Raw genomic sequence first — 13,165 nt, 5'->3', positions numbered from 1 at the left:
TCTACCTGTTCCAGGACTTCGACATTGGTGATGAGGATGGTGCGGAGATAGCGTTGATGGAAGCGCTCGAGAAGTCGCAGTTGGTGGCGATAAATGACCCACGACTCAGAGCCATAGAGGACAAGGGCTCTGTACACTCTGATCATTGTGCTCTTCTTCAGGTGTCTGTTGTTATAGACCCTTTTGTACAGTCCGCCAAATGCGCTGTTTGCTTTGTCAAGTCTGTTGTCGATCTCTGGCGGACCAGGGATGCCAACACTGAAACTACCCATCAACCCCACGGTTGTCCCGTCCCTGGTGAAGAAATGTCGGTATGGAGAAATTAATATTTGTAACAACTGAATGTACTCGGTTTAGGATGGAGTAAGATTATTGACTTCAGCTGAGGGTACGTGTTCACATTGGAGTTCCTAACTTTACACCCGTGAAGATCCGGGTTAGAATTGGTCTTCATCAACCCATGCTTGTCGTAAAAGGCGACTAACGGGACATAGCGTATTTAGTGTGCAGATTTGACCTCTTCTCGATAGAAATAGACTGACTGACTGAGTTTGGTTTTACGCCGCGTTAAGCAATATTCCAGCAACATCACGGCGGGGGACACCAGAAATGGGCTTCACACATCGTACCCATGTGGGAATTCGAACCCGGGTCTTCGGCGTGACGAGCCAACGCTTTAACCATAAGGCTACCCCACCGCCCCGATAGAAATAGAAATCTCGTGTCTAGAAGTCCTACCTGTGTAGCATTCCTCCATCAGAACCCCATAGGGATTCAAGATAAGTTCACAGGTTCATAGACGCCTATGCTGGCTGTTATAGTCAATTTGATTTATGGGTCGGTCCGCCTCGTCGTCTTGGCTGATTATATATAATTGTTGCTAGTCCTTTGTGCTTGTAGTGTGTGGGTGTGGGGGACGGAGGGGCTGGACTGTGGACAGGAGGCTGCAAACTGGATGTGCTCTTTCTTGGGAAAGGAAGGACTGTATTGCACTGTTCTCGGTTCCGGGACTACAAAAGAGGGAGTCCAGCTATGAGACCTTGCGAATAACCTGCCCTTCTCGGTAATAGAGCTGGCCAATGTAGCCCTATCGATCCCATGTCAACACCCAACCTGCGCCTTTATCATTTCAGCAAGGTAAAAAGCGTCTAAGGCTTTTGATACTTTCAGCCCACTTTCAGCAGACACATGTGTGAAATGCTCTTCAGAGCAGGATTAAATCCAACTCACTCACTCACACACTGTATACACGGTATTTACCTGCGATCATACACCACTGCAATGGAGTGGCCCAATGGTTAATGCACTCAAAACATCACAGATATGTGTTTGATGAAGCGAGTTCTCTGTGTCTAGACCTTGGTGTCATTCCCGGAATATTTGCGTAAGAACTATTGGTTTTTTTACAGTCAGCCTACAGCGACTTTGGAGCATATATGCTTCTGTCGGAGGAATCTCTGAACTTCCTCAACAGCAACCTCAACAAGAAAGTCACTATGCGGAATTTCAGGCCCAACATCGTCGTCAGCACCAACGCAGCAGCGTTCGATGAGGTATGAACATAGGCATCAGAAAATGATCGAATCCGTCAAGGAGATCGGGTAGCCTAGTTGTTAAAGTGTTCGATTGTCACTTCGATGACCCGGGTTCGATTCCGTCTCGATATTGCTAAAGACGGCGTTAAACTAAAATCACTCACTCCATATACCATTACAACATCATGACACTGTGTCGCCATGATCAAATTGTTGGACGCACACGTAAAATACCACGCTCCACTCACTTCTAATTTTGAAAGTTACTCGGTAAACCTTATGCATTCATGGAAGCAGTCCTACAAGTTCACCCGCCGACAAAGAATTACATTTCATAACTTGAACGAAATATATATCTAGTTGACAATATTATGTTGGCTCTGACACGTCCATTTTGCCAATTATCAATTATATCCAAACTAGTTGATAAGTTACACTAGATCCATACACGCACTCATTAGAATGGAATGGACAGATCAGCGCAGGCCAGACAGCTTGGTTCCCAACCCCAGGAAGGTGAGGACGAAATTATAAGCACAATGACGGCTTTAATAACGTTCTGCTAAGAGCATGAATAGGCAATATTGCGATATCAGTATAAATCAAGAAAACATCATACATGAAAATATATGCATTTCAAGTATAAGCACCGTATCACATTTGCCATTAAAACAGTACATATTCCGCATTCTCGCAAGGCATGTTAACAACAACTAGGGGTGGTTAAAGCACCATCTTAAAGCTGAATCAGTTCTGGGAGGTATGGATGAGCGAGGCTGGTGGCTACACAACAGGATAGTACATGCGCTAGTCATGAAATTCACACAATATGTGTTTGCACCTGAAATACATTGTCCACAATTAGAATCACGAAATATCGTACATCAATAATCATGTAAGACCAATGCATGTGTTCTGATACGTGTAAGAGAAAATGTGTCATTCCTTCGACAAGGGCTATTACTTAAAGTAATGACAAAAACATAGAAACTTCAGGAAATATCAAGTCTTGAGTTTTGATCACGTGACAGTAATCCGGGTAATGATTTAGAGTCAGGTGGCTGCGAGCTGTTGTATTTAGTAGGGCTTTCATTTTTATAAGTATAAGAATACATGGTGCTGTCACAAGTAACAATTAAAGGCACTATATCACACCACACTTCTCTAAAAAGTAAAAAATGCATTTCTCTCAATAATACTAACTATCAGCCCTCAGGGAAACTACCATATAATTTTTACCCCCAAAATTACGTATTTAGATGACAATATTAAATTAAAAGGTTAATGCAACGCAGCATAAAATCAACTCCCGCGCCCTCTATCGGCCGAACATTATTTCAAACGAACCCCATAGAGTTATGTCCCTTGGAGCGCTCTTTACGAATATCTTACGCACAACTTTTGATTCAAACCAGTTCGGTAAACACCGACAACACCGCGTGAGTTTTCGATGTACGGAGCAATTATTTATAGTCCATTTATGGCAACAATTAACAATAAACACTTTTCACAATCAACATTTTTTGGGAGGAAAAAATAATCCCCAAACACCAGATTTGTAGTTTCTTTTGTACATCAGTTCATTTACTGCTAAGTTGAATCCAGCATTGGGCCAACTTTGGCACAATGATCCACTTTAATGTTAGGTTCACGATAACGTATGGCCAAAGTAAGCCATGCAGGTACATGTGAAAACATCAGTTATCCATAAGGGATCTGTCAATGTGTTCCTTATCCGGAAATATGCCGGATATAGCTAAAAAGAACATGTCGTTTTTCTTATATGTCGGATATAGCTATAAGAGAACATGGCGTTTTTCTTATATGTCGGATATAGCTATAAGAGAACATGGCGTTTTTCTTATATGTCGGATATAGCTGTAAGAGAACATGGCGTTTTTCTTATATGTCGGATATAGCTATAAGAGAACATGGCGTTTTTCTTATATGTCGGATATAGCTATAAGAGAACATGGCGTTTTTCTTATATGTCGGATATAGCTATAAGAGAACATGGCGTTTTTCTTATATATATATATATATGCCGGATATTGCTTTGAGACAACATAGTGTTTTTCTTATATGCCGGATATAGCTTAAAGAGAACATAGTGTTTTTCGGAAAGAAAGACCCAATCCCGTATTATCAAGATGTGTCTCCTCATAAATGTTTCACTTTCTTAAAGCATATACTGGGTCGCCTACGTTGATTGTTCCTTCCACGTCAACCGCACAGTTCACTCCGAAAATGGGAGCCGCTCCATACGCCGGGAAACATCGTAAACTGAAACAATACAGGATGTTATTAACACATGGAGACTGTTGGTCTTTCCTGTTTGAAGCAACAACCCACCAGTGGAATACAGTTACTGAACATGACATTCATTCTTGCTTAATTCATTATGTGATTCGTATTCCAACAATCGAATATGGACCAGACAATCAAGTGATTCCTATCGTGAATAACGATGAACCTTATCAATTCAATTCAATTTATTACTCAAAACACCACCAACGGTGGTACATGAGAATACAATATTACTATAGTCATATAAATATATTCATGACAAGATGGCAGATAAAAGCGAAAAAGAACCAAAGGTTAATGTATCTTTGTAGACTTAAATATTACATTAATGTACATAGCAAGATGTGTAAGATTGCGCGTTTGTTTAGACGAGAACAGTTTGACGACTTTCCACAAGGTTATTGGGTTCAGGTAAGAAGGTAAATATGTTTGTCAATACAGTAATGAAGCATCGCATTTGAACAGATAATGGAGTTCATCTCCCACAGCATGAGAGTTGCATAAATTACACTGACGATATTCTCTAGGAACATTTGCCCAACGGCCAACTTCTATATCAACAAAGCACGCACACCCGTATTTGTGTTGCTTGGGGCATGTTGGAATAAGAACATGGCAATGCGCAGTTACCTGACTGCCAATCATTTAAGCCAATCACCGGTTAAGATCTATGCACAGTGACCTTGACTTAACTTGTAAATTGATAACGAGTGTAATTATATTCGTTTTACTGTTACGTTTTAAAACAATACAGTAAAGGCACAATATCACACCACACTTCTCTAAAAATACATAATGCATTTCTCCTAATAATACTATCAACCTTCACGGAAGCTACCATATACTTTATTCCAAACAAAATTACGTATTTACATTACAATATTAAATTAAAAAGTTCGAATGAATTAATGCAACGTTACATTAAATCGACTCTCGCGCCCTCAACTGGCCGAACGTTATTTCAAACGAACTCCATGGAGTTATGTGCCTTGGAGCGCTCTTTTCGAATATCCTACGCACAATTTGTGATTGAAACCAGTTTGGTAAACACCGACAACACCGCGTGCGACAGTTTTCGATGTACGGAGCAATTGTTTATATTCCATATATGGCAAGTGTTCTCTGATTTGGAAGCTATTCGCCTCGAAGTTTCAGTTATCGATTTCAGGCAAGTCGTAAGGGATAATAAGTCTTTTATTGTATCAATAGGAAGTTGAAGTGAGTGCATAGCCCCAATATGTATAATATATGCCAAAATATTGTCGAAAATGTGTGACATTGTGCCCTTAAGCTACTGTTCTGCGCATGCCCAACGACATCTCGAATATAGGTCGTAAAAGAAACAAACACATATTTATTACACTATCACAACATGTCCTATATACCAATGCTAGTCGCAAAAGTTATTTAAGATAATAATTAGTCTTAGGTGCTTGCAAAATCCGACTAAGCTGAAAGCACCTTACTCAGTCATCGTCGGACTTTGCTCATAATTCAACCGCTGGTTGACTCCATGATTAATAGACAGACGTTCTGGGGTTCAGATCAAGGCTGTATAAAACATGCATCCATTCTTACCGTTTTAGAGTTTCCAATGGTTCGCCGTCTTTAGATTTCTCTCCCAAATCTCCATTAACTGTAGTCATTGTACACCTACGGAACATAGATCAAAATTTAAACCCAAAAGTTCAGGATATGAACAAAATTAGAAAAGAACTAAACGGGCAGTTATTATATGCAATATGGCTGTCGCTGTCACTTCCTCTCGGACCGGATCGGACCGGATCGGCACAGACAGGAATATTTTTCACTCTCATTAACATTCAGATCAGCTGACACAACAGCTACATACCTCGTGCAGGGATCCAGCATCCTCATGTAGGCTTTGTCTCCAATCTTGATTTCATGCCAGTTGTCCTGAACAGAGAAATGCATCAGTGTTTACATTGTTAGAACATCCCAAACATGGACGTGTCAAGTTGGTTGGTTGTTGTTTCACGCCGCACTCGGCCATATTCCAGCTATATAGCGGCGGTCTGTAAATAAGTCTGGACCAGACAATCCAGTGATCAATAGCATGGGCATCGATATACGCAATTGGGATACGATGATATGTGTCATCCAAGTCAGTGAGCCTGACCACCCGATCCCGTTAGTCGCCTCTTTTGACAAAAGTGGACGCGTCAGTGCCAACACAATATTGTCAACTGGACATATATTCCGTGCAAGTTATGAAATGTAATTCTTTGTCGGCGGATGAACATGTAGGACTGCTTCCATGAATGCATAAGGTTTACCGAGTAACTTTCAAAATTAGAACTGAGTGGAGCGTGGTATTTTACGTATGCGTCCAACAATTTGATCATGGCGACACAGTGTCATGATGTTGTAATGGTATATGGAGTGAGTGACTTTAGTTTTACGCTGTCTTTAGCAATATTGAGAAGGGGAATCGAACGCTTTAACCACTAGGCTACCCGATCTCCTTGACGGATTCGATCATTTTCTGATGCCTATGTTCATACCTCATCGAACGCTGCTGCGTTGGTGCTGACGACGATGTTGGGCCTGAAATTCCGCATAGTGACTTTCTTGTTGAGGTTGCTGTTGAGGAAGTTCAGAGATTCCTCCGACAGAAGCATATATGCTCCAAAGTCGCTGTAGGCTGACTGTAAAAAAAACAATAGTTCTTACGCAAATATTCCGGGAATGACACCAAGGTCTAGACACAGAGAACTCGCTTCATCAAACACATATCTGTGATGTTTTGAGTGCATTAACCATTGGGCCACTCCATTGCAGTGGTGTATGATCGCAGGTAAATACCGTGTATACAGTGTGTGAGTGAGTGAGTTGGATTTAACCCTGCTCTGAAGAGCATTTCACATTTGTGAGAGTGAGTGAGTGAGTGAGTTTATTTTTACACCGCACTCAGCAATATTCCAGCTATAGGCGGCGGTCTGTAAAGAATCGAGTCTGGACCAGACAATCCAGTGATCAACACCATGAGCATCGATCTGCGCAATTGGGAACCGATGACATGTGTCAACCATGCCAGCGAGCCTGACCACCCGATCCCATTAGTCGCCTCTTACGGCAAGCATGGGTTACTGAAGATCAATATTCTAATCCGGATCTTCACGGGTCATTTCACATATGTGTCTGCTGAAAGTGGGATGAAAGTATCAAAGGCTTACACGTATCTTTATCTTGCTGAAATTTTAAAGGCGCAGGTTGGGTGTTGACATGAGTGAGTGAGTTCAGTTTCACGCCGCTTTTAGCAATATTCCAGCAATATTAGGGCGGGGACACCACAAATGGGCTTCACATATTGTATCCATGTGGGGAATCGAACACGGGCCTTCGGCGTGACGAGCTAACGCTTTAACCAGTAGGCTACCCCACCGCCCCTGGGTTTTGACATGACATGGGATGGATAAGGCTACATGGGTCAGCCCAATTACCTGGTCACCGAGAAGGGCAGGGTTTCCCCATGGTTTTATCTCCTCGCTGGACTCCCTCTTTCGCAGTCCTGGAGCCGAGAACAGTACCCGGAGTCCTTCCTGTCCCATGAAAGAGCACATCCAGTCTGCAGCCTCCTGTCCACAGTCCAGCCCCTCCGTCCTCCACTCCCACACACTGTAAGCGCAAAAGACGAGTGTCAGGTATATGTGTGAAGCTAGGTTGGTTTGTTGCTTAACGCCGCACTCGGCAATATTCCAGCTATATGGTGGCGGTATGTAAATAATCGAGTCTGGACCAGACAATCCAGTGATCAACACCATGAGCATCGATCTACGCAATTGGGACACGATTACATGTGTGAACCATGTCAGCGAGCCTGACCAACCGATCCTGTTAGACGCTTTTCACGACAAGCATGTGTTGCTGAAGACCAATTCTAACCTGGATTTTCATAGGATCCCCAATGTGAACACGAACCATCAGCTGAAGTCAACAATCTTACTCCATCCTAACCGAGTACATTCAGTTGTTACAAATATTCATTTCTCCATACCGACATTTCTTCACCAGGGACGGGACAACCGTGGGGTTGATGGGTAGTTTCAGTGTTGGCATCCCTGGTCCGTCAACAAACACCTGGTCTCCATGGAAACTGACTTTCAGCAACGACATCTTCGGGGCCTGCCTTTGAGAGAGGAAGTCGCCATTCGGTCTGGTTACCATCCAATGCCTGCAAACACGACAGATGATACCACTTGATATCTATAGCATATTGTTATAGTGCTGTATCTTTTTAAGAACAATGAAAGAACGAAGTTAGGCATGGGTGAGCCTCTTATCGGTCCAGAAAGTTAGCTGAGATTTCAGGAAGATGAATAAAGCTGCTTGGGGTGGGAAGGGGATGAGTAAACCTGCTTAGGGCGGGAAGGGGATGAATAAAGGCTGCTTGGGGTGGGAAGGGGATGAATAAAGGCTGCTTAGGGCGGGAAGGGATGAATGAATAAAGGGATGATGAATAAAGCTGCTTGGGGTGGGAAGGGGATGAATAAAGGGGGTGGGAAGGGGATGAATAAAGGCTTGGGGTGGGAAGGGGATGAAAGGCAGGAAGGGGATGAATAAAGGCTGCTTGGGAAAGGGGATGAATAAAGGCTGCTTGGGGTGGGAAGGGGATGAATAAAGGCTGCTTGGGGTGGGAAGGGGATGAATAAAGGCTGCTTGGGGTGAAGGGGATGAATAAAGGCTGCTTGGGATGGTGGGAAAGGGATGGGGAAGGGGATGAATAAAGGCTGCTTGGGGCGGGAAGGGATGAATGAATAAAGGCTGCTTGGGATGGGAAGGGGATGAATAAAGGCTGCTTGGGGTGGGAAGGGGATGAATAAAGGCTGCTTGGGATGGGAAGGGGATGAATAAAAGGCTGCTTGGGGCGGGAAGGGGATGAATAAAGGCTGCTTGGGGTCGGAAGAGGGGATGAATAAAGGCTGCTTGGGGCGGGAAGGGGGATGGGATGAATAAAGGCTGCTTGGGGTCGGAAGGGGATGAATAAAGGCTGCTTGGGGCGGGAGGGAAGGGGATGAATAAAGGCTGCTTGGGATGGGGAAGGGGCATGAATAAAGGCTGCTTGGGGCGGGGATGAATAAAGGCTGCTTGGGGTGGGAAGGGGATGAATAAAGGCTGCTTGGGGTGGGAAGGGGATGAATAAAGGCTGCTTGGGGCGGGAAGGGGATGAATAAAGCTGCTTGGGGCGGGAAGGGATGAATAAAGGCTGCTTGGGGCGGAAGGAAGGGGATGAATAAAAGGCTGCTTGGGGTGGGAAGGGGATGAATAAAGGCTGCTTGGGGGAAGGGAAGGGGGATGAATAAAGGCTGCTTGGGGTGGGAAGGGGATGAATAAAGGCTGCTTGGGGTGGGAAGGGGGATGAATAAAGGCTGCTTGGGATGGGAAGCGGGATGAATAAAGGCTGCTTGGGGCATGGGAATAAAAAGGCTGCTTGGGGTGGGAAGGGATGAATAAAGGCTGCTTGGGGCGGGAAGGGATGAATAAAGGCTGCTTGGGGCGGGAAGGGGATGAATAAAGGCTGCTTGGGGTGGGAAGGGGATGAATAAAGGCTGCTTGGGGCGGGAAGGGGATGAATAAAGGCTGCTTGGGATGGGAAGGGGATGAATAAAGCTGCTTGGGGCGGGAAGGAGATGAATAAAGGCTGCTTGGGATGGGAAGGGATGAATAAAGCTGCTTGGGGTGGGAAGGGATGAATAAAGCTGCTTGGGGCTGGAAGGGATGAATAAAGGCTGCTTGGGGCGGGAAGGGGATGAATAAAGGCTGCTTGGGGTGGGAAGGGGATGAATAAAGCTGCTTGGGGTGGGAAGGGGATGAATAAAGGCTGCTTGGGGCGGGAAGGGGATGAATAAAGAGAAGTTGTTTTCTATACCATAGGTCACGTTTTACCCACGAGAAATTGTTTTCTATACCATAGGTCACGTGTTACCCAAGAGAAATTGTCTTATCTACCATAGGTCACGTTTTACCCACGAGAAGTTATATTTGCTACTATAGGTCACGTTTTACCCACGAGAAGTAGTAATAGCTACCACAGGTCACGTTTTACCCACGATAAGTTGTATTTTCTACCATAGGTCACGTTTTACCCACGAGAAATTGTATTATCTACCATAGGCCACGTGTTACCAACGAAAGGTTCTGCTATCTGACCAAGGTCATGTTTGACCAAAGAAAGGTTGTGTTATCTGCCATAGGTCACGTTTCTTTTTAGGTCACTTCGTGCACGCCTTACCTTGACTATTTCTGCTTATATACTCATGCCAATAATGGTTGTTGCACCCCACCCCCCTCTCCAATTAAAAAAATTGAAGGGGGTGACAACCATTATTGGCATGAGTATATATGTCTCGGACGATTGATAGGAATACTCCGACAAATTTGCAATTGGTTGCTGCAGATAGATGTAACTGTGAATGATTTAAAGTTATACCTCCTTACTCTCAACTTGTGGGGACCTATTCACTTCATAACACCCCATCACTGTCGTAAAGTCGTATTTTACATTTGGAACGAAAGCTTCATATTATCGACCTCTCGTTGGACTCTTGTGATTACAACAAGATTATGTCAGGGGAGATAATCATACCAAACGTTCTGATGGTATCTTCTGTTTAAAAGTTGTGACAGGATATCTATAAATATGATCTATCAAGATAAACATGGAAATACAACACACCATATAAAATCCTTAATTATCTCGAAATGGGTCAAGGCATATTTTAGTCTATTAAATAACGACCGTAAAAGTGATAGAACTGATATATCATCTACATAACACGAAAATAAATTTCCAGGACTTGCTAAAAACAGCTATCATACTCTCCAAATGGGTATATTACGGCAGAATCATGCAATTCATTCTCAAAGTGAAAAGGCCTTCACCTGTCAGTGACCCCTTGAACTCTCAACCCGAGACGGCTGCTCAGCGCCCTCTGTACCGAGATTCCTCCGCACGACTTGACCGGGAACACATTCAATGCCGAAACACGTCCCACCAATTCAAATCGCTGTAGTTTCTGCCATCTTGTGTAAGCACCAAATGCATATTTAGCTGCGGAGGCGACGGCCAGAGTTCCGAAAATATACGCCGACCCGTTGATATCATCTCCCGAAACCATCTTCCCGTTACTGTCTCGTTATAAATGCTTCTCAACAACTCCACGTGTGAGACGGATCGATAAGTAGAGTCTGTGCTCAAAGCGGGGCTCGGTAAATTTTTCAGGTTACGAGGGAAACTGGGTCTGGCCTGAATGTGCATCGACTGTGCGGGCTAGTCACGTGGTGTTACTGAGGGTGACTGGCAATCTAGGTTTTTGTGTGTGTGTGTGTTTGGGGTCACGCTGAGTGACGGCTGTTGTAATGTTGTGAAATAGGTGTTTATACATCCACGCGATGATTCTAGCCTTGAGTTGGATAAATTTAATGTATTCTGTTTAGAGTTAGATTAACGTACGTTTAGTCTCTGAAAATACATATTAGTGATAGAAAAAAAGAAACTATATTCGATCAAACTGAAAAGGAAACGAAGTGGAATAGTATATTCTGAACTTGCTTCATTCAGGACGTTTCCATTATTACACATGTTGCAGACGGGAAAATATCTGGATCAGGGACTGTGGGGCAGACAATCTCTAGGGAATGTGAGACAGACTAGAGGACTGTGAGACAGACAATATCTAGGGAATGTGAGGGAGACTAGAGGACTGTGAGACAGACAATCTCTAGGGAATGTGAGACAGACTAGAGGTCTGCAAAACAGTCAATCTCTAGGGAATGTGAGGCAGACTAGAGGTCTGCAAAACAGACAATCTCTAGGGAATGTGAGACATACTAGAGGTCTGCAAAACAGTCAATCTCTAGGGAATGTGAGGCAGACTAGAGGACTGCAAAACAGACAATCTCTAGGGAATGTGAGGCAGACTAGAGGTCTGCAAAACAGTCAATCTCTAGGGAATGTGAGGCAGACTAGAGGACTGTGAGACAGACAATCTCTAGGGAATGTGAGGCAGACTAGAGGACTGTGAGACAGACAATCTCTAGGGAATGTGAAGCTAGAGGACTGAAAACAGACAGAGGACTGTGAGACAGACAATCTCTAGGGAATGTGAGGCAGACTAGAGGACTGTGAGACAGACAATCTCTAGGGAATGTGAGGCAGACTAGAGGACTGTGAGACAGACAATCTCTAGGGAATGTGAGGCAGACTAGAGGTCTGTGAGACAGACAATCTCTAGGGAATGTGAGGCAGACTAGAGGTCTGCGAGACAGACAATCTCTAGGGAATGTGTGCAGACTAGAGGTCTGTGAGACAGACAATCTCTAGGGAATGTGCGGCAGACTAACCATGTAGAGTTGCAGGCAAGGTGATATTGTAGATTACGTGTCATTGTACAGAGATAGCGTGGTGACATGGCTCCACCATCGATCACAGGTTTGTCTGGGTAATCCCAGTTATTACAGACGGCCTTCATACAGACTGTGGCTTCAAACAAAAAGAAACATATAGAGTCACGAAAACGTTCGATTGTTATTTTTAAACATATTTGTATATCATGGACAATAATTTTTATTTTACCAATAAGATATTTACCATCAGAAGGGTTAAATAGATAGCCTAAATTAGATCTAGATACATCCTGTACAGCGTGATACACAGGAGATAAGCAGGAATCCAACAAATACAGTTGTCTTACATAAAGTATATCCCTACAAAATTAAGTTATATTTACTTTCATAGCACTGATGTGTGTTATTCTAGACTTGAGTCACTTTATTTTCCACAGGGATACTGGTCATACACCATTGTGCACGTTAGCGGTGGCTAGCCCAGTGGTTTAAGCGTTCGCTTGTCACGCCGATGGCCCGGGTTCGATTCCCCACATGGGTACAATGTCATGAAGCCCATTTCTGATGTTCCCCGCCGTGATATTGCTGGAATATTGTTAAAAGTGGCGTAAATCTAAACTCACCCACTCATTCATTGTGCACGTAATCTGTCCTCGGTGTTCATCATTCAAAGGAAGACAGTGGTGCCTAATGCCGGTCTATACGGAATTTCAATCCCAGCCGCAAAATATATCCAGGTTTCCCTCGCCGTGATATGAAAGGAAAGCGGCGTAAAACTAAACTCACTCACTCAGTCAAGACGGCACCGCACCTTTGGCGCCATTAGTTCTACATATCGCCCTTCGTGCTACATCATGTATCCATGTACATAACAACCTTGTGCGTACCTTACGGCCATTAGTGCTATACCATGAATACATGTATATGATATCCCACGGCGTACCTTTATTGCCATT

The 13,165-nt window shown here is 43.8% G+C and overlaps 1 protein-coding gene across 1 annotated transcript; it reads right to left on the bottom strand.

The window, feature by feature from the left end:
* Positions 1 to 2,063: 2,063 nt before the first annotated feature.
* LOC124285963 (mitochondrial amidoxime-reducing component 1-like) lies at positions 2,064 to 11,141 on the bottom strand. Its single transcript, XM_046722263.1, has 7 exons — positions 10,746 to 11,141; positions 7,861 to 8,037; positions 7,307 to 7,481; positions 6,368 to 6,511; positions 5,695 to 5,759; positions 5,421 to 5,495; positions 2,064 to 3,818 (listed from the first exon to the last, which is right to left on the bottom strand). The coding sequence occupies exons 1-7, from the start codon at positions 10,979 to 10,981 to the stop codon at positions 3,707 to 3,709; spliced, it is 984 nt and encodes a 327-aa protein (XP_046578219.1). The 5' UTR covers positions 10,982 to 11,141; the 3' UTR covers positions 2,064 to 3,706.
* Positions 11,142 to 13,165: the final 2,024 nt, after the last annotated feature.

Source organism: Haliotis rubra, unplaced genomic scaffold (genome assembly GCF_003918875.1).
Source record: "Haliotis rubra isolate DU_JTF1 unplaced genomic scaffold, ASM391887v1 Scf371, whole genome shotgun sequence".
Lineage (NCBI taxonomy): Eukaryota > Metazoa > Mollusca > Gastropoda > Lepetellida > Haliotidae > Haliotis > Haliotis rubra.
Note: the sequence above shows the minus strand (reverse complement) of the source record. Positions and strands in the feature narration are given on the sequence as shown.

Bases quoted from the DNA above. Each gene is read 5' to 3' on its own strand.
- LOC124285963 (XM_046722263.1), bottom strand. From the start codon at position 10,981: ATGGTTTCGGGAGATGATATCAACGGGTCGGCGTATATTTTCGGAACT. The intron at 7,482-7,860 runs GTATGGAGAAAT...TTGCGCTTACAG, and splicing joins TCCCTGGTGAAGAAATGTCG to TGTGTGGGAGTGGAGGACGG. The intron at 6,512-7,306 runs GTAATTGGGCTG...TTTTTTTTACAG, and splicing joins CTGCCCTTCTCGGTGACCAG to TCAGCCTACAGCGACTTTGG.